Source organism: Tripterygium wilfordii, chromosome 12 (assembly GCF_013401445.1).
Source record: "Tripterygium wilfordii isolate XIE 37 chromosome 12, ASM1340144v1, whole genome shotgun sequence".
In the NCBI taxonomy this organism is placed as follows: Eukaryota; Viridiplantae; Streptophyta; class Magnoliopsida; order Celastrales; family Celastraceae; genus Tripterygium; species Tripterygium wilfordii.
The window spans coordinates 10652842-10671783 of record NC_052243.1 but is presented as its reverse complement, the minus strand read 5'-3'; the positions used below and the strand labels follow the sequence as shown (position 1 = coordinate 10671783).

General features: G+C 37.7%; 3 protein-coding genes across 11 annotated transcripts; 2 read left to right on the top strand and 1 right to left on the bottom strand.

Annotated features, from left to right (window-relative positions):
• The first annotated feature begins 1220 nt into the window (after positions 1-1220).
• Positions 1221-5174, top strand: LOC120010265 (probable prolyl 4-hydroxylase 7). Its single transcript, XM_038861009.1, has 8 exons — positions 1221-1434; positions 1524-1610; positions 1716-1773; positions 1910-2014; positions 3536-3593; positions 3691-3866; positions 3970-4030; positions 4649-5174. The coding sequence occupies exons 1-8, from the start codon at positions 1343-1345 to the stop codon at positions 4954-4956; spliced, it is 945 nt and encodes a 314-aa protein (XP_038716937.1). The 5' UTR covers positions 1221-1342; the 3' UTR covers positions 4957-5174.
• Positions 5175-7510: 2336 nt separating this feature from the next.
• Positions 7511-11285, bottom strand: LOC120010264. 4 transcript variants are annotated; one of them, XM_038861007.1, is made up of 9 exons: positions 10870-11279; positions 10692-10772; positions 10222-10569; positions 9630-9768; positions 9313-9475; positions 9005-9133; positions 8674-8868; positions 7942-8064; positions 7511-7848 (listed from the first exon to the last, which is right to left on the bottom strand). In XM_038861007.1, the coding sequence occupies exons 1-9, from the start codon at positions 11060-11062 to the stop codon at positions 7756-7758; spliced, it is 1464 nt and encodes a 487-aa protein (XP_038716935.1). In that variant the 5' UTR covers positions 11063-11279; the 3' UTR covers positions 7511-7755. The 4 variants fall into 4 exon arrangements, 3 of the variants coding, with proteins under 3 accessions (XP_038716935.1, XP_038716934.1, XP_038716936.1); XM_038861006.1 differs by having other exon boundaries at positions 10222-10599; positions 10870-11276; XM_038861008.1 differs by having other exon boundaries at positions 10664-10772; positions 10870-11013.
• Positions 11286-12068: 783 nt separating this feature from the next.
• Positions 12069-15218, top strand: LOC120010263 (CLAVATA3/ESR (CLE)-related protein 25-like). 6 transcript variants are annotated; one of them, XR_005470851.1, is made up of 4 exons: positions 12069-12121; positions 12885-12994; positions 14293-14380; positions 14653-15218. XR_005470851.1 is itself a non-coding variant. In XM_038861004.1 (4 exons), the coding sequence occupies exons 3-4, from the start codon at positions 14717-14719 to the stop codon at positions 15150-15152; spliced, it is 348 nt and encodes a 115-aa protein (XP_038716932.1). In that variant the 5' UTR covers positions 12069-12121; positions 12885-12994; positions 14653-14716; the 3' UTR covers positions 15153-15218. The 6 variants fall into 6 exon arrangements, 4 of the variants coding, with proteins under 4 accessions (XP_038716932.1, XP_038716931.1, XP_038716933.1 ...); XM_038861004.1 differs by lacking the exon at positions 14293-14380 and having other exon boundaries at positions 14653-14985; positions 15074-15218; XR_005470850.1 differs by having other exon boundaries at positions 14293-15218.
• Positions 15219-18942: the final 3724 nt, after the last annotated feature.

The window sequence follows — 18942 nt, the reverse complement described above, 5'->3', positions numbered from 1 at the left end:
GGAAGCACCAGTTGCTTTTTTGGGAGAGAGGGCTGATGGCTTGCATGCTTTGCGCCCTGCAGATGTGTTGTTATATGATTGGTCGGAGGGGAGGCATGCTTGCTTAGATGTCACTGGGGTCTCGCCTATGGCAGGGCTTAGAAGTGACTTCAAGGTTGGGTTTAGAAGTGACTTCAAGGCTGGGCAAGCTGCCTTGGATGCTTCTGCTCATAAGATTGCCAAACATGCTCCTGCATGCTCAGCCAATCAGCATTCTTTCATCCCCTTTGCTTTTGACACTTTTGGGTACTTAACACCGGATTCAGTGGCTCTCTTGCTTAGAGTTCAACGAGTCTTCAAGGCAAACATGATGCTACGCTACTCTTCATCAGCTGGCTTTGTTTTTCGCTCCATAGGATTTGCAATTCAAAAGAGCCTTGCTGCCCAATTTGTTGTCCGTGCTACAGGGCATTATTTCTTGTAGTTTTGTTTGTTGTTTTTCTTGTTTAATTATATATGTTTTATGTTTCTTAAAAGAAAGGTTAGAAGATCTAATTGTATTAGTCGAAAAAACTAATACAAACCATATCATGTGGTCATTTTCCCTACCCAATATGTTGATAGAACCCGAACAAAATAAAACCCAAGAAAGTCAAATACTCTTTTCTACTCATTGCCTTTTAATAATTTTCTAACTGATTAATTAATTAATTTACTGATTTTAATCTATAATTTATTAAAAATTAACCAAAAAAAACAGTGATGCTAGGTAGTCCATATAGTGATAGCCTATGATAGCTCAAGTTTGTTAAACGAAATTTTAAAACGTTTTAACTCTCAGAATCAACACATAAACATATTTCTAACAAGATTCATTGTCGATGAGTTTTATCGAGTACATCTTAATTCTATTTTTTTTTTCAATGAAATTTCAAAAACAATTAATTCAAAACTAAAACAATGAATTCTGGATCGTGCTTTAAAAAACAATGGAATTTATATTAAAACAATAAATTTTGGATAAAGAATTTTTAGGATAAAAGAGTATCATAAAACTATTTTATTGATTAAATCTATTGTGCTTTCATGAACTATCAAACTGAAGGGCTTGATATCATTTTCGCCCATTTATTATGCATTTATGGATTTGGCCAAAAGATCCATGGTGCATTGAATGAGAGGGAACAGAGACCCAACGACTCAAATAACAGGAACGTGACCACAAGTCCACAACTGGGTGTTGAATGTTGATCTGGAAAGGGAAATTATCAGAACCCATCGTTTCCCTTGAATCTGTGGAATCATAAAATCCCCCTTAAACAGCTTCTCTCTGTCAGAGATTTAGACATTCTAGAATTTTCGTATGGAGACTCGCTGTTGTCTCTCCCTTTCTCTCTGTTTCCTCCTCCTCCTCCCTCTCCGCTCCAATTCTTCCTGGTTCAGCGACCAGAAGACGTATATATTTCTCTCACACCCGAAATGTTGTACAGATTTGAGGCAGTGCAAGTAGAGAATTAATTTCTTAATTGTTTGTTATTGTGCAGGTCCGGATCGTTGCTTAGATTGAAAAATGGAGGCTTTTCTGCTGCATTTGACCCCACAAGGGTCACTCAGCTATCGTGGCGTCCCAGGTATGGTTTATGTACGCATGTATTGTATTCACAGTTCGTGGGTTCTCAGACTGGCTTCAATTGATTTTTTTGGTTGTTCCATTTTATTTTATTTTTACTTTGTAGGGCTTTTCTCTACGAGGGCTTTTTGACAGACAAGGAGTGTGATCATCTCGTCAATCTGGTAGTTGATTTTTTCAACCTAGTGTAATTGAATTTCAGATTTGTTGGAATTAGTCGGGTTTTTGATTTGAATTGAATTAGTTGATGATGCTGTTAGATTAATCGGTTATTTTGTTGTCGATTCTGTGTTAATTTAGGCGAGGGATAAGCTGGAAAAGTCAATGGTGGCAGATAACGAGTCCGGTAAGAGTATAGCGAGTGAAGTGCGTACAAGCTCTGGCATGTTTCTTGGTAAAGCTCAGGTGTGTTCAATTTTTTTCCTTCTTGAATTTTCGACTACATGGTTTTCAATTATATATTGTGAATTTGTAAAATGAAAGCGTCCATTGAGTCCTCACCTATGTTGATTTGAATCCCACTTGCGGGAGCCTTGTGCACGGACATTATTTAGCTTACCCTGAGTGTTGTTAAGCAAATCAAGACAAAACCCATATGGTAAAGCAATATTTGTGAGGGAGGGAGACTTTTCAGATCTGTTTACATTCATATATAATAGACCCATACTAGTGTAAGTTTGTAGTTTTCTGCAAATATTTCTTAGGATTTGATGTCAACACAAGACCCATGTGTTTGTTATGCTCTCTGGTTTCTTTGTTATAATGCTGCTCCATCTTTGTTTCTTTTATGATCATGAAGCTTTAGCATGGTATGAACAATTGAACATCACAATCCAAATCTGCCACTGATGAATTATTCAATCCTCCAAGAAAACACCTGAATACCTCAAGTTAGAAATCCCTTCAAACGTGGATTCTTTAAGAAAATCTGTCACTTGAACCAAGATCAGATCCATATGCAAATCCTTAGGCTGTTTGGTGTTCTGGTCCATTATATTTGTATCAGGCTGGGAAAACATGATGTATATTCTACAACTTTATAAGTAGTAGAAGGGAGTAAGAGGTTAATCTACATGTGACCCCATGTGTATCTCTTAGGATTTAATATACATACAATAGGAGACAGTTAGCTGTTTATTTAAGTTCTTCTCTATCTTTCTTTCTCTTCGACGAACATGAAGTTTGACTACCTTGAAGCTTCTTGCGACCATATCATGGTCACAGTTAAATAAAAGGAAAGACCATGCTATGGACCTTTATGAATTTCTCTGGAGTACGTGTTTTCTCAAAAAAGAAGATATTTTGTTTAAGGCACTATTTCTTATTTTATTGTTTTCTACCTTGAACACCCACTTGTTGCTTGCCATTGTTTATTCTTCCTTCATCCAATGATGAAAGATATTGAAGAATCTTTTCAAAGGCCTGGTTCACATTTACCTGTAACATCTTCGCATCAGATTAGATTGTCAATTATGTGCAAGAGAAGGGGGGAACTTTGTGGATTTCCCTTGGCGATAATGCACCAAATGATGTTCGTCCTGCTTAGAAGTAAATGAATAGATAGAGATAACTTGTGCATTTTCTTGACTGGGTGACTGGTAAATATTTTTCTTTTGGGTGGGAAGTGATATGGTGCATTTGAATTCCCCTCTGCAACTTGCTGAAATTAGGCCTGAGTGCTAATGATTTGTTGAAAATTTGCTTTTCTGGGATTGATTGACTATGACCTCCTTACTTTCTGGCCTGCCATTTGGGGCCAGCATGGCTATGGTAATAGACTAATAGTTATGAAATTACTGTCTTTCTCTGTATTTCTCATTCGTAAGAATCATGATCTTTGTCTTTCATTAATGTTCTGTGGCTATATGTTTTCCAATTTGTTGAGTTGAAAGGGTGACTTGGAACACTTTGTGCTTAATTTTGAAGGATGATGTAGTAGCTGGTATTGAGGCCAGGATTGCAGCATGGACCTTCCTTCCAGTAGGTATATCTGTAACATGGTTTTCACAAAGACGAGGACTATTATTGTGTACGTAAAAAAGGAACTTATTTCATGTTCTTGATCCTTGGATTGCAAGCAGAAAACGGAGAGTCCATTCAAATACTGCATTATGAGCATGGTCAAAAGTATGAGCCACATTATGATTTTTTTCACGACAAGGCGAATCAAGCACTGGGTGGCCACCGAGTTGCCACTGTCTTGATGTATTTGTCCAATGTTGACAAGGGTGGAGAAACAATCTTCCCCAACTCAGAGGTAAATGGTAGTTAATGACAGTTTGTTTTGACTTTTACGCTGTTCAATTTCTACCATCATCATATTGCATGTCGGTGTAATCATGCTTACATATCTTCTGTAGGAAAAATTGTCTCAATCAAAGGATGACAGCTGGTCTGACTGTGCTAAATCTGGCTATGCAGGTATTGTTACTGATATGCAGTCTTATGGACTCTTATATGTCATTAATTAAGCACTTTATTCAAGCTAAAGCTTTAATGAACTTATTTGTACAAATATCTTTCAACTTCTCCGACCTTCTCAGACGAGTTAAAGATGTGAAATTAAGCAGGTCTTGGACACAGTAAGGGCTTCATGCTTTCTGAGAATTGCATTTTATTTCCTTTTTCTTCTGTTCTTCGCCTTCTTTGATATTGTAGAGATATTATACTTGTAGACAGTTACTGTTTTCTGCCGTCTTTGGGGTCAAGCATAACATAGGAGGCTACATGTTGGAAAGAGATTGGCTGCCAGTTATACATGTTTTTCTGTACTAAATATTTAAAGATGATATCAGCCTCCCTATAGTTGGTTCTGTTTAGTAGCATCTCAGTTATGGTATTACGTACTATTTTTTGGTGTTTTTCTCTTGATTAATCTTATCTGAGCTACACGTATCAAACGCTCTGAAGGTAAATCATTCGTGACTCTTAATTGCCTTGCTGGAATGGATGGACAACTTAAAGTATAACATTTGTTATCTCCACCATACTGTTTCTGGTATTTGATAATTGATAGCGAGTAATGTTTCCTTTTTGCAGTGAAAGCCAAGAAGGGTGATGCATTGCTATTCTTCAGTCTTTATCCCGATGCAACTACAGATACAAACAGCTTGCATGGGAGCTGCCCAGTCATTGAGGGCGAGAAGTGGTCTGCGACGAAGTGGATCCATGTCAGGTCCTTTGACAAACCAGCAGCATACTCGGATGACGGGGATTGTGTTGATAAGAATGACAGCTGCCCTACTTGGGCAAAGTTGGGTGAGTGTGACAAGAACCCCCTCTATATGGTGGGTTCCGAGGGGTATAGCGGATATTGTAGGAAGAGTTGCAACGTATGCTCATCCTAGACGTCCTCTCCCTTCAATGGTTCGTACTTATTATACTCAGAGTTCCAATGCATGGGATGTACATACATTGATCCATGTCCTCTTAGCCAGCAGGAAGGGGTGATGCATTTCCTGTTTAAATTTTAATTTTTAAGGAGGTAATTGTATGTCTTTACGTAAAATTTGTAGAGCATGACTATAAATAAAGAAAAGCTGGCAGAAACACCCTTATATGAGAATCTTAACCCAATACTAAGAAGCAAGAGAGAGTAGTGGTGCTTAAAAGACATGACAATTGCATTATGCAACCACCAAACATTCAAATCAACTAACAAAATTTGTACTCACCGAAAATGAACCTGAAGTAACAGTTAATGGAATCAAAGCTTCTGTCATACTCTTTGTGCGTCTGAAGGAGAGAATTTGTGATGATCATGCAAAACCATTCTCACTTGGGTTTGGGTGTCGAATTGTATAGACTTGAGATCTTGAGTTTGATTTCCACTGGAAACAATACTCTCGTGGCCATGTGTTGGGTTTTGATCCAACTTATCATGTCGTTAATGGTAATTTTTTGTGCAAGCGCTCCTAATGCCTTGTGTTTAGGACCATATCGGATGTCCAAAAAATAAACTTGTGTGTCATGCACGTTTAGGCCCATACCGGATGGGTGGTAAATTTTTGTGCAAGCATGCCTAACGACTTTGTATTTAGGCTCATATCAGATATCCAAAGAGTAAACTTATATGTCAGACGCATTTAAACCCATATCGGATGTCCGAAGGGTGAATTAGTATGGTGTTATTCTCGGTTACCAAAACCATTATTTTTTGGGAAGATAGAAAGCAATCATGCAAATACTATTAATTGGGGAGAGTCAATTTCATGCTTTTTTTGCTTCCTTATTTGTTAAACGTTTCCTTTCCTAGCTTGCTCTACATAAATTGTTTCTATAATTGGAATTGAATGATTGAATCACCAAGTACTTCATATCCCCCCTCTCTCTCTCTCTCTCGCTGCGGCCATAATCGAATCAATGGGGAGACCTCCTTCTTGTGACAAACTGAATGTCAAGAGGGAACATTGGACTGCAGAAGAAGAAGATGCCAAAGATTCTTGCTTATGTATCCAACCATGGAGTTGGTAACTGGATTTTGGCCCCTAATAGTGTGTTTGGATTGAGGGCTTTGGGCAGGGGATGGGGAGGGGAAGGGAAGGAAATCTTTACCTTAATTCTCTCCAAATCTCTCATTTTAATGAAATCTTTATCTCAATCCTCTTCAAAACACTCTATTTAATTTTTTATAAACTATCCAAACAAGAGAATTGGAAGGAAACTCCCTTCCCCTCCTCTTAAATCCCTCAATCCAAACACACTAAAGAAAAATGTTCAAAATTTAATATTTTCATAAGCTTATAGTACTAGATTAATGTTGTTCATTAAGATCTAGATCTTTTAAATTGTTTTTTTTAATGTTAAAATGAGTTTCTGAGTGCTGGACTTAACAGATCTGGTAAGAGCTGCAGACTTAGGTGGGGTGGATTAATTACTTGAGGCCTGACCTTAAACATGAAGCCTCAAGAAGAAGAGCATATAATTAATCTTCACAAAGTTATTGGTAGCAGGTGGGTGAAATATTTGTCTGGTTTTTGTAATACTTAAAAGACTCTAATTAGCTGAATCTTAGTTTAGTATGTTATAAACCAATGGACACAATTGAATAAATCCAATCCGTTTAAGAGAAATGAAATTACCATCTGGTGATGAACTCCAACCACAAACTCCGAAAAGGCAAGACAAACTATCCCTATTAGCAAAACCAAAAGACTTGTGTTGGTTTGAAGGACAAGAAGAAATAAACAAAATCAAGAGAGAGTAAATAGGAGAGGCACTTACATCAGGAAAAGAAGGTAAAGAAGGATTGATCCATGAGTGCATTGCAGAGATCCGCTGTTTCATTCAGGAGGCAAGGCTCTTCAGGTCGGATATGGGACTTCACCGATCCGAAAACTGGCCTACCCCACGGAGTTTCACCCCTTCACAAAAGTGGAGAGTTGTTTCTCCAAAAAATTGAGAACCAGAAAGCCAAGGGAAAGGGGGTTGATGCCTCAAATCTTCCTGATTCGCCACCGCCGGTTAAACTGGAAAATACGGCTTCTTCGCCAGAAAACAAGACTCAGAAGTGTGGTTTATCTTCCATTTTCCGCCGGTGCATAGGGCCTCCCACAGTCTAGTAGCTTTACATTCTCGATTCTCCTCTGCATATCATACATGTAAATTAAGCTGCACATATTTTAATTATTTTCCTGGTCTTTTTTTCCTTCAATTTCTCCATGTCTTTAGCATCAGAGAGACCTTCAATTGCCAATAGTCCTCAATGTTTTATATTTGTCTAGGATTGTCAATGTTCATCAGATATGTAAAGCAAACAATAGTTGTTCTTCCTACTTTGTTATTAATGCAAGGATGAAGGCAAGCTCCACAATATATTTTAGAACAAGATCAAAGAAGAGCCGTCTCAGAAAGAGATTATTAATAAATCAATCACAATTGCCTAGTACAGGAAGATAATAATTGAAGGGGAAAAAACTCTTTCTTTTCCTTTTATTTTCTCTTATTGGTCAGAACTGTACATTCAACAGACTCTTGCTCTACAAATAAATGGAGGTCAAAATTGAAATTAACAAGACACGAACCCAGAAATTCAGAGGTTAAAGCTGGGAGAAGAAGAATAAGGTGCCAATTAATTACTTCTTTATTAGTTGGCAAGCAAGCCTTAAGAGTATCACGCACTTGAGGTCTTCCAAAGTTCTCCAGTGTCAACAGCCCAAAGTTTGGTAATTATTGTAGTTAATCTCATTCAGACGAACACAACATAATAGATGCTCTGGCAAGTCTTCTGCCTTGTTTCCCTGTTGAATAGTTAACAGATAGGTCAAGATATAAGTTCCATATGTTTGTATCATGATATCATCCTATCCCAGAATCTTCACAAAGATGGTTACCTGTATGGTCAGGCCAAAGTCCAAGATACACGACTTCAATCTTTCTTGGAACGCTTCAAGACCCTTTCTTGAGATATAGCTAAACCTATGCACATCCAGATCGATTTCAAAGTAATTTTCTCCCTGCGAAAATATTCAAAATCAACCATAAGTTCTTCTATTGTCATTTTGATATGGGAGCTTACAAAGTAGAATTCAACTAGATGACTACATTCAGCGATACGTGAGCATATACATAGTCATGCATACAAGAGATAGAGTGGGGTTGGGAGGCTCTTAAGTCTTATCTTTCGTTGTTGTGTTAGTGATGCACAATTATTATCAGACAAAAGTAGGGGGCATGCTTAGAAGAATCCAAGACAAGCACTACATAACCTAAGCTGGCAAGCCAAAGTTGGTTTGGTAAACAAACTGCTAATACATGTTCAAGTGGCCCTAAAAAGCTGTCACATACTCAATTGGCGCTGCTTACTCTTATAACTGTGAGCAATTGGCGCATCCACCATCAGTATAACGTCTACGAATACTACCTCATCTTAATATGCCACATTTTTTTGTCCTAAGAAAGTGAAATTACTTCTGATTAGCATAACATGTTAACGTAATGCATACTGCATGTAGGGGGAAAAATCATCCTACAAACAATTCTGTTCAAGGATAAATAATAAAACAAATTAATCAGAAAGGGAATAGTCATTCAAAATAATACTGAAATTTAAGAGGAGAAGTTACCAAGTAAAATTCATGTTGAGGACGTGACAGAACAGGTTTTTCATTGTAAGCATTCATCAGCTTCTTTTCAGCGGCACTTAAATGAAGATCGTCAACATTTGCCACCCGACCCAAGATTTTTAATCTTTCCCTAAAAGGTGATATTGTATCTACAGGGAAACCTCTAACCCTCTCCACTTCATCATTGATTAACCTCTGCCAGTAAGCATAACCAAGAAAGTCAGAAAGCTATCGTTTCCTGCAGTTAATTTCTACGACAGAGATCTTAGAACACCATGTTTAAAGCACGAAAGAGACTTAGAAGTACAAAGAAAGAAATCATCCATCTTACATTTATATTTTCTCTGAAATTAAGGGGAAGCTCATTTGAGTAACTTTCTGAAAGCTTAAAGTACAAAACCACATTCATTCCTTCTCCATCGTTCTCGCTTTGAAAAATTGTAGCGGGATACAATGGTATCTGTAGGAGAAACAATAGGCACTCTGTTATCAATAAGTCTGGCCTGAAATCAGTTATTCTCAGAAGACATGATCAGTTTCCTAGTGGCAATGTTTGAGTATGTCAAAAAATGTTAAGCAGAAGCCTGCATTCGGATCATTCAGTAAGCGCTCTAGCCAAAACATGAAACATAGAGATACCTGAACATTTAAAACAAGGATAGGAGGGACTTCTTCAGATGCACTGACATGAGGAAGTTCCACAAATCGAGCAACATGATTGATTTTTTTCTGCGACAAGAAGACATCAACACCAAAAGGATGAAATGCAGAACAGTTTGGAGCATAATCTTTCTTCTTATCCCTGCAATGTAAATTATAAGAGGATATAATTATCACTTCAGGTTGATAGAGGCTACCCATAAAAGAGATTGCAAATGATCAATTCAACAGAGTGCCTCATCCAATGAGATTTCTAAACAACGACAAAGAAAAGCTTATTAGTTTCATACTCTCACCTGAAGTAATTTTTGCCCCTCACTCTAAAAGAACTTGGTTCAATAGTTGACCAACAATCAGGCATCCTCTTCTCAACACGGCAATATGGAACTGAGGAACCAGCTATCAGTCTTCTTTGCAGAAGCGCCTTGGGTGAAACTGTTATGAGAAAAAAAAAACCGTCACGATGAGCTACTGTAGCCATAACTTAGAATCAATCAGCAACACAAGAGAGGCTCCATTTAGCATTAAAGGAAGAAAACAAATGAATAACAATAAAGCGCACTAGGAGTATTAAAGTGTCAAGTACCATAATTTTGCAAGACATTGACGGAAATGTGCTATAGAGAAAAAACTGGTTATTTATCAGTTTTAGGAGGTTATATATCACCACTCAAGTATTCCCAATTGCTTATTTGCTTTTATATTTTCTTAAACTTTAATTTGTCATAGCTTCGATACCATAATGGACTGAGGCTGGAGTAAATAAACACCCTCATCATAATGATCAATTTCAAACTAGTTCAATAATAATCAGTCAGAAATCAAACTGAACTAACTTGCATCACACATGGAAAAGAATAGATAAAGGAAGAAGGGCAAGAGACTCACCTAACATTGGATTTGCATGCACTTCCTTCCACTTAAAAGAAAGTTTTGAAAGAGATTTTCTCCTTAAGCTTGGTGTCCCTGGACTGAAAGGTCTTTTCTTATCAACCGCAGCAATGGTTGAAGCAAGACAAGGCAAACACACATTAGGAATTAGTCCACAATGATCCGGTCGTTGTGCATCTTCTGCCCAAGCATTGGAAATTTCATCCACAAACACAGGAACAACCTCATTCGATTGTACATTGACTGTATTTACATCTTTAGAGACCTCCTTCAACTTCAGTCCTTCGTCAGAAGTACTGGGTATTTGTTCATTGGTCTCCTTTTGACCATAACGCGGTGAGATGCCTGATTCAGACCCAGTCATAGAAATCACATCTGTAATTGTACATGTTCAAACTTTAATTTGGTAAATCCCTAACAAAATATTCTAAGATCATACAGTTTATCAAGCATCCCAAACAATATACCGTCGTGAATGCTATAGAAATCATCTTCCAATTCAGATTCTAATACTGAAAACGCATCGCACCAGGCATGGTCTACACTTCCTGTTCACAAAACAAAAAAAAAATCAATAAATTTATTTTCTATTACAAAAAACGAAACTGATCAGAAAGAAGAAGAAGGTGCAGCGACGATTAGAACCTCGAAATGCAGAATTAGTGAAAGAACGATTTGTGGAGGTATGAAAATCGATCTCGTCAGGTTTGTGATGACAACAAACACGTCTTCTAATTCCCTTGATGACTCTTCTTCTTCTTCGTCGTGTTTGCTTACCACTCATCTTCTCCATCGGAGAACCCACACACTCCTTCGATCTCGAACCACAAGCTCCCATCCTTCCACACTCCCTCCGCAGATCAACAGCGAGAACCTGATTTGATCAATGAATCATCTCTCGCTTTCCTTCTCTCTCGCCGCTTCGAGACTCCACAAATCTGCAGATTTTTGAAGAGTCAATCAAATCGATCAAAACGATTGTTGTTGGTGTGTGTGGGGCCCGATGATGGAAGCCACCTGTGTCTCTACAGGCAACAAGAGGACGGATCTGACGGTCAGTAATTCACCCATTGATTCGCCGCCTGATTCGGGTAGATTTGGAAAGCGTGTGGAGAACTAATGTGAAAGTAAATGCATTGCATTGGGAGTTGCTTCCACGACAACGTTTAATGAGAGCACGTGTTTCTTGTTCTTTGCACTAACTTTGATGAAAAGTAGCATTAATTGGGTTGCTGGGCTCTTTCTAATAAAGCCTTAAGCCCAACTGCAGCGTTGGTGAGTTTGGGCTTTAAAGGTCCAGTCAACTGCAAGTACGCAAAGGGCCCAAGAAGGCCCAATTCAACACCAAATTCTAATCGTCGTCTCATGCTCTTAAACCTCTAAAAATTCCGGTCACCGACCGTCCATCGTCGTCTTCCCTCAAAGAGAGAAACTCTTTTGTTCAATTTGTGAACTTATTTTGATGTAGAATTTGAAGCTGATTTTTGATTTGCTGAATGGAATTCTTCCTTTGTGTGCTGGTGGAAGGATCGGGAAGTGGATTGTTGAGTGCAAAGAAGGAGTTATTGGAGCAATACGGTGATACAAGCCTTCAACCTTAACCTAGCTGGTGTATGAGAAAGAGAGGGAACGGAGAGAATTCCAGAGAAAGAGAGGGAAAGTGAAAATGAACTTGTATTCTTTATTTAATAACTGCCCTTAACAAACTAAAACAATTCCTTCTTATACTAACAAGTCACCGACATAAACCTGACTTAATGGACGTTAAGTACTAATACAAAACTAACCACAACTAACAGACTTGTTAACCGTCTTAACAGGAGCTAATTGCAAGGGTATGTAACATACGGTCTTGATCCTAATGACTACAGACTACTTATCAGAGACTTCTCCTAAGGTTCTCACTTTCGCTCTCTCTTTCTGTGGCTGGGATGGTGGTCGCGGGTGTGGTGGTGGCTGCCTATTTAGTTTTTTTTGTTCGTTTCATTGTTAGGTAAATGAACGAAGAGAGTGGAAAGTGGAAGAGATTATTGAACAATGTCGTTTTTGCTAGTACTTAGAAAGGAAATTCAATGGCATTCAAAAAATTAGGGATTTAGAAACTTTGAATTAATTGGATAGTACAAATTCCAAATTCCAAATTCCAAAAGAGGATTCTGATTTAACTGGGAAAGTTCTATAGCAAATCTCTTTAACTTATTCCAGAAGAATTCTCTTTAGTTTGATTTACATTGGAGTTTTCATCCCCTTGATCTGTGCACCTGAATTTTAGTAGATCTCTTCATCCTTGTCGTGAAGAACAAGGAAAGTTGCTTAGTGTTCTTTATGTTATGTCTTAATCCATCTCGCCTGCATGAGTGTCTAAATAGTTTTGTGCATATGATCCAAATAACTTTGATAAAGTGATAGAAACCTTTGACTGACTCAATCTGGACAGCTCAATTATTGCCCTGGATGCAAGTAATGATTTTGTTTTGGGACTTGTTTATGGATTAAATTTCTCACATTCAGTGTTATTGTTCATTCTCTAAACCCTTAGTTTGCAAAAGACTGAAGTTTTGTTAAAGTGAAAGGCATCTAAACTCTTTGATGAGTTCTCTTTTTGGAAATTGTATTCTATTATGGGCCACAATTTACTGTTTTTTTAAATTCAATGTTAGTGAATCATATTTAAGTTCGAGGAGTAGGAAAAGTAATATGGGTAAACAGGCAAAGGGCTAGATGTTGGAGTGAGCGGAGCAGATCATCATACCAGGCAGTGTGGTTAAAGGTAATTTTTTTTCTCTGAAGAAGTTATAATTCTATCCCTTGTGCCTACTTGATTAAATCACGTAAGTCTGTCAAATTTTCTCTCTTGTTATTATGTTTTTCCTCTTCTGATCACAATGTTAAATAAGTGGAGAACACAGTATCTATTGTCTTAATCCTTGTTTGTACCCATAATTTCTTAACTCCATCCTTCTCTGGTGCTTTAAACAACGCTTTATTGAGAGTGGGCATGTGGGACAATTGCATCAAACTGGTTGATGGAATCCTCAAGGATGGGACCTGATGAATGAGTAAATACAAATCATTTATGGGCCTTGCTTATCCTCCCTCCCCACATGATTGAAAGAATTTTACTGAAGTTGCCACGTTGACTGAACTGTGATCCTCTGGTGGGATCTTGAACTAAAAGTGCTACATATTTGTACACAAAATCATCTCTAGCTTTGGAAAAGGGCATTTCTCAATGCTGTCCTCGGAATTTATGATTCTCAAGGCTGATTGAAACATACTACACTCTGAGAATCGATTGTTCGTCCAATTATCGATTTAGTAGGGCAAGCTAGAATTTTAGTTAAGATTCTTAACCAATGGACATTTGCTGAATAGTGAATATGCATATTCATGGAATGTGATAGTGACCATCTTGTTTGTATATGTTGGTTTTTTGTCTTTTAAACTTGCCTCACTTGTTTTTGTAGTTCAAATTCAGTTTAGCAGTATAGTTGTAGAACATTTCAGTGTGAATATTCTTATTCCACTAAAACACTTTCCAATTCTTCAAGATTCATTGCTTGAGAATGAGATATTCAAAGGTTCAGAAGACTATCTTTTAGTAAAGAACAGGAATAGCATATTCAAAGACAGCTTCCATGCTTTAGTACTTGTGCTACAAGCAAAGTTTAACTTATTTGTTTTTTAGTTCCCGGTTTAAATTTACGTCTTTGTATCTCCTTTTCTTTTATTGGGTGGATCCCTTCAGTCCTATTTTAGACATTCCTACTTGGAAAACTTTGATCTGGGACTGGTGAAAGCCCCTAAAGCAGATTATGCGGTCTACTTCTGTGACTGTCTATTCAAGGCTCAACCTTTAAATTTTCTTCAGCTTATAGAGATAGGTCTAAAGCTATTTTCTCAAGCAATGAAGATCATTTCCTAGGAACAATAATTCTCCTAGGTTTATCTTTTTGGCAATAATGCTTACTTCCTCCATACGGTTTGAGGTAGGGGGCACAAGGCCCTATGACTTTTGAAAACTGAGTAAGCATTTTAGAGTTCTGATTTCCTTTGGCGGGTTTGTAGTGAGGAGGTCCCCTTGGTAGCTGCACAAATCAAAGCAAAGGAAGAGAGCCTAGAATGGACCCATATAAGATATACTAAAGCAACAAGGGTAATAAACTTTTCTGTCTTATTGCTTATGCTCTCAGTCCTCGCTCGCTCTCTCTCTCTCACATAACATTCCAATCTTTCAACTTCAAATAGGACAAACCAATCCCCTTAAATAGGACCATCCATTCCTTACCCGCCAAGCTTATTTTTACCAAAAATACTTTGTTCTGCCCTGCTCTCTCACCCCTTTTCTTTGTTCCTGCTGGTATACTCGTCATCTTATGCACGTTTCTTCTCTTCACATTAACATGGCTATTGTGACTTCTTTCATAGACACCATCAGTGGCTTGCAATTCTCCTTTAGCTTAAAGTTGTAGGAGAAGACAGAGGGAGTAAAATGGGAAGAGGCAGCAGGGTTCCGAGGGCTCTATTTGGAGCTTTTGTATTTGTGGGAGTTATTTGGTTACTTTGTGTTGGAATAATGACAGACAATGCTAGTGTAGCAGTGATGACGATGACACCACCACCACCTCCTGGTGATTTTGAGCATCTGAATTTGATTGGAAGGGAGAGTAATCCTGGTCGTCGTCGTCGTCACCGTAATGTTGGTTTCCATTTCGTGAGCAAGAGAAGAGTACCTAACGGTCCTGATCCTATCCACAACAGGTACTAATTTCCTCTTGGTATGTGATCTTTGTACAACAGATGAATACTTATTCTTGGGAGCTGATTTGTATTTTCTTGAATTAAATAGGTACCCAAGTTTAGATTTCTTTGTACATCCAGTGGTTATATTGAATTCAGATTGTATGTTATGCCATGTATTTCCTTGAACACAATGATTTGAAATGATGATTGAATGATCTACTCTTTTATAAAATATAATATCTGTATGTATATTTGAGATGTGTGGAATGTGATGATGGTTTTATTCTTTAACAAAAGCTTCTTTAGCTATCAATCTTTCTCTTATTTTGATGGGATCAAATAAAGGCATTGGGGTAAAGAAGAAGTAGGACACTTTAGCTGTGAAGAGGGAACATTAATTAAACAGCTCCTTTCCTTTCAATATGAAATTCAAATAAATATTAGTTGATCAACCATTGATGCACGTACTAAAGCTAGTAATCACCTGGCAATGTTCTCCTTCCTGGTTCTGACTGTCAAGTTATGACTATTTGCTTGTAATAAATATACGTACAGCAGAGCAGGCAAGTTTAGGCAACCCTCTGTTCGAGCCTAAAGAGTGCCAAGGAGACAGGGCAAGCCTCAAACTAGTGAGGAAAATACCATTCTCTTGTTCTGTTACAAATTTTTAATATAGCTGAGGCCTGAGGGAGAGGTTGATGGATAGGGTTCACTTTGCATGACATGAAATGATGAAAATACCATATCAAGCAGGCACTGTAAGGGTACGAATTCTAAGAAAAACTTCTTCTTCTGGTCTCCATTTTTACTACTTTTCTTTTGATGAGGACTATTTGCACTCCAGAGATGACTAAGTACACCTCAAAATCGTAAAAAACCCTTAATCTAATAACTTCCCAACTGACTCTACCATGTATCATTTCCCTTCATCCTGTTTTCTCCTTCTTCACTTCACTCTCCATCTCCTTACAAAACCAGACCCATCACTCCTGTGGAGGACGAAGAGTTCGACGGCGTCTTCGACAGAGGCTTCACCGGAGTAATGGGGACATCGGAAGGAGATGACATGGACGGTTCTCATCAACTTCAGACCCAGCTGAACCAATCTCAATCATCAGGTAAAAGACAAAAGACATGGTGTCGAAAGGACTTGATGACCAAATACTGAAATTCTATAAGGAAGACCTTCACCCTTCTAGACTTCATTATGCAAACACGTATCTTCTTCCTTCATTATGCAAACACGTTTCATGCACACAACGTGTTTGAAACAATGCCTCAGAGAGACACCATCTCATCTCGTGGAATTTCATCATAAACTGCTATACTCAAAATGGGTGTCTTTTAAAAGCAAAATGATGAAGGAGATGTATTTGTGTGGTTTCCTGCCAAAATCGGAGTTGCTGGCTAGCACCTTGTCTCTCTGTTCTGGTTCTACTGTTCATCATGGGGTGTAGACTGAAAAATTTGCAAAAAACTAAAATTGAAGTGTACTCATAAATGTTATGTTTTAGGTTGAGTTTATTTAGAATGGGGTGAGTTTGATTAAGTATGGGATGCAAATAGTCCTCATCTTTCTTTTTCTGGTTTGATTAGGTCGAGATGCAAAGACTCGGTCCAAAGTAACTAATAAGATTCAATCAAGGACTTTATGTTGCATGGTAGACAGATTCCCATCTCGTTGCGGTTCTTTTGATTATACAGTACAGCCCCCCATTACTGCCGCACAGTAATACCTAAAACAAGCAGATTAATATGATCATGCATGCGTATAACAAACTTTTTTGAAATTTCTTTTATTCAAAATTATTATTTTAATTATTTTATACACCTGTAAATGTCACGCCTCATAGCATTTTTCTGTCATAATTAAATAAAATTCCACGTCATAACTTAAGGGAACATGTACATGGTTAACGGCTAGATAAGTTTTGACCATTAAGTGACTAACGATCATATATTAGTAGCAAATTTAGTACCATTTGGTGTTGCGTTCGATAGGAAAACGCTCACCATCAAATGTCAACCAAACACCTCGTAAAATGTAAACATATATGTTACCGTTTACGTCCCAAAAATAAACGCTCACATCTGGAGCGTTCTTTTTACCGGTCTAGCTTTTTCCACAAATTATTCCTACCACGACCTCCGGGATGCTTTCGATGCTTGCCAATATGGTCGTGGCCACGCTTCTTGTGGACTTTGCGTCGTCGTTTTGTAGCTTGTGCACTTGTTCTCGGTCTTTTGGCAGGCTTATGTTGTTGCATGTTGTACCAACTCCACCGGACATCTTTGTACCATGTTTTATTCCTTTTTTTTTGCTTATTCCTCTCTCCCAATTTTGATGTTTGTTAATTTGGCGTTTCTTTACCGTTGCTGGTTAATTGGTTCCTTTTCTGAGTTTTAAAGCAATCAACGTTTCCTGCTTTGCTTCGGCATGTCCATAAATGGCGAGAGGGTTAGCGATGGAATCTGACATTATATATTAAACGAGCTCCTACACAACAACGTATACTCTAACGTAAATCAACACCACATATTCTAGCGTATACTCCGCCAACGATACATTGTACCAGACTGACCCTTAATCTATTGATGAGCGCAAACATTGAAAGTAAATCGTTCTGATCCATCTTTCAGTGAGTTTTTCATACCTTTTCCTCAAGAACATTGCCAACAAGTTTGAGACAAGCCCAAGCAAACTGACTAACAAAACAACTAGATAGTGAAAACACTACTACCCAGCCAAACAGCATTAGTGTCTTAATCCACTTCTAACCCTTCAGCAGTGCTGATTTGTACTACATGACTCTTATTTCACTTGTAGGTTTTTAGAACCAATTGATGCCTCAAATCAGTTGAGAAATCGACACCAATACGGCAATACTCATAATTCAAGAGGGGTATTCATAAAAAGTCTTCTTCGAAAACCAAAGTTACCACTAGAAACGGGTTAGAAACTGCACATTTGACCATTTTCATGGCACACCAATTAGAACTTACTAGGTAAGCAATATAACATATGTAACACCCACAAAAAATTCTACAAAAAAAAAAAAATGTGTGATACTAGCACAAACATAAAAGTATTGATGCTTTTAATGACGATGAAAACAGCAAAAACAAAACTAGTTCTAAGTTCTGACTAGGGGACACGGCCGGCCTAGCCACTTTGGTGCTTGAAGCGACACCCCGAAAAGTGGTGCCATATTGCAATTTTTTTTTTTTTTGCATAGAGTGAGATGGTTCTCTCACAACCTTTATACGATCGATAAGTTTACAACAAAACCTAAGTATAAAAAGGTAAATATTGAATATCTACTTATAATGTTTCAGTTCAAAACCCCACAAATATAATACAAAACAAAAACTTCTCCTGATGTAAAAGAAAAAAACACAAAAAAACTTGTGATGACTACCTAAATTTGAAATTGAAGATTATATGAATATATATAATACTTTGTACAGTGAATTTTCATAACCTAAGTGACCAAATTCTGTTGAAAGAACAAATAACTTCCAATATATAAATAAATAAAAACTGGTAATGAAAACAAGAATATGACGTTTTCCAATGGCGGGTGCGAAACCTCAGTCAGAATATTCAAATCATATGATTAAATCAGCTCTGTTGATTACTGAAAAAAGTCATCATCGGAGACCCATCACCGCCAAACTCAAATTTTAACTAAACACAGAGAAATGAAAAATTACAAATAAGAAGAGGAGATTTAGGGCAGTTCACTGAATTATACACATGACAGAGAGTGAACATGTAAAACCTTGAGACTGCCTTCACAAAATCGGAAAAATATAGGGCCTGGTGAAGTTGAGATCTCATAAATTTTGATTTCGAGAACCCATTGGAATGGCCCCCTTAATTGAACCACGAAACAAACTAAAACATGTAAAACCTACGACCTGTAGGTGAACAGCCGACCGCTCTACCATTGAGCTACTGAGAATGGACTTCAG

What these genes read in the sequence shown, in the direction of transcription:
- LOC120010263 (XM_038861004.1), top strand. Translation starts at nt 14,717, where the DNA reads ATGGGAAGAGGCAGCAGGGTTCCGAGGGCTCTATTTGGAGCTTTTGTA. An exon ending in CCTGATCCTATCCACAACAG is followed by an intron (nt 14,986 to 15,073) that starts GTACTAATTTCC and finishes TGAATTAAATAG; the next exon opens with GTACCCAAGTTTAGATTTCT.
- LOC120010265 (XM_038861009.1), top strand. Translation starts at nt 1,343, where the DNA reads ATGGAGACTCGCTGTTGTCTCTCCCTTTCTCTCTGTTTCCTCCTCCTC. An exon ending in ATGGACCTTCCTTCCAGTAG is followed by an intron (nt 3,594 to 3,690) that starts GTATATCTGTAA and finishes GATTGCAAGCAG; the next exon opens with AAAACGGAGAGTCCATTCAA. An exon ending in TGCTAAATCTGGCTATGCAG is followed by an intron (nt 4,031 to 4,648) that starts GTATTGTTACTG and finishes TCCTTTTTGCAG; the next exon opens with TGAAAGCCAAGAAGGGTGAT.
- LOC120010264 (XM_038861006.1), bottom strand. Translation starts at nt 11,062, where the DNA reads ATGGGAGCTTGTGGTTCGAGATCGAAGGAGTGTGTGGGTTCTCCGATG. An exon ending in CACTAATTCTGCATTTCGAG is followed by an intron (nt 10,773 to 10,869) that starts GTTCTAATCGTC and finishes TTTTGTGAACAG; the next exon opens with GAAGTGTAGACCATGCCTGG. An exon ending in TCCTTGTTTTAAATGTTCAG is followed by an intron (nt 9,134 to 9,312) that starts GTATCTCTATGT and finishes TTTCTCCTACAG; the next exon opens with ATACCATTGTATCCCGCTAC.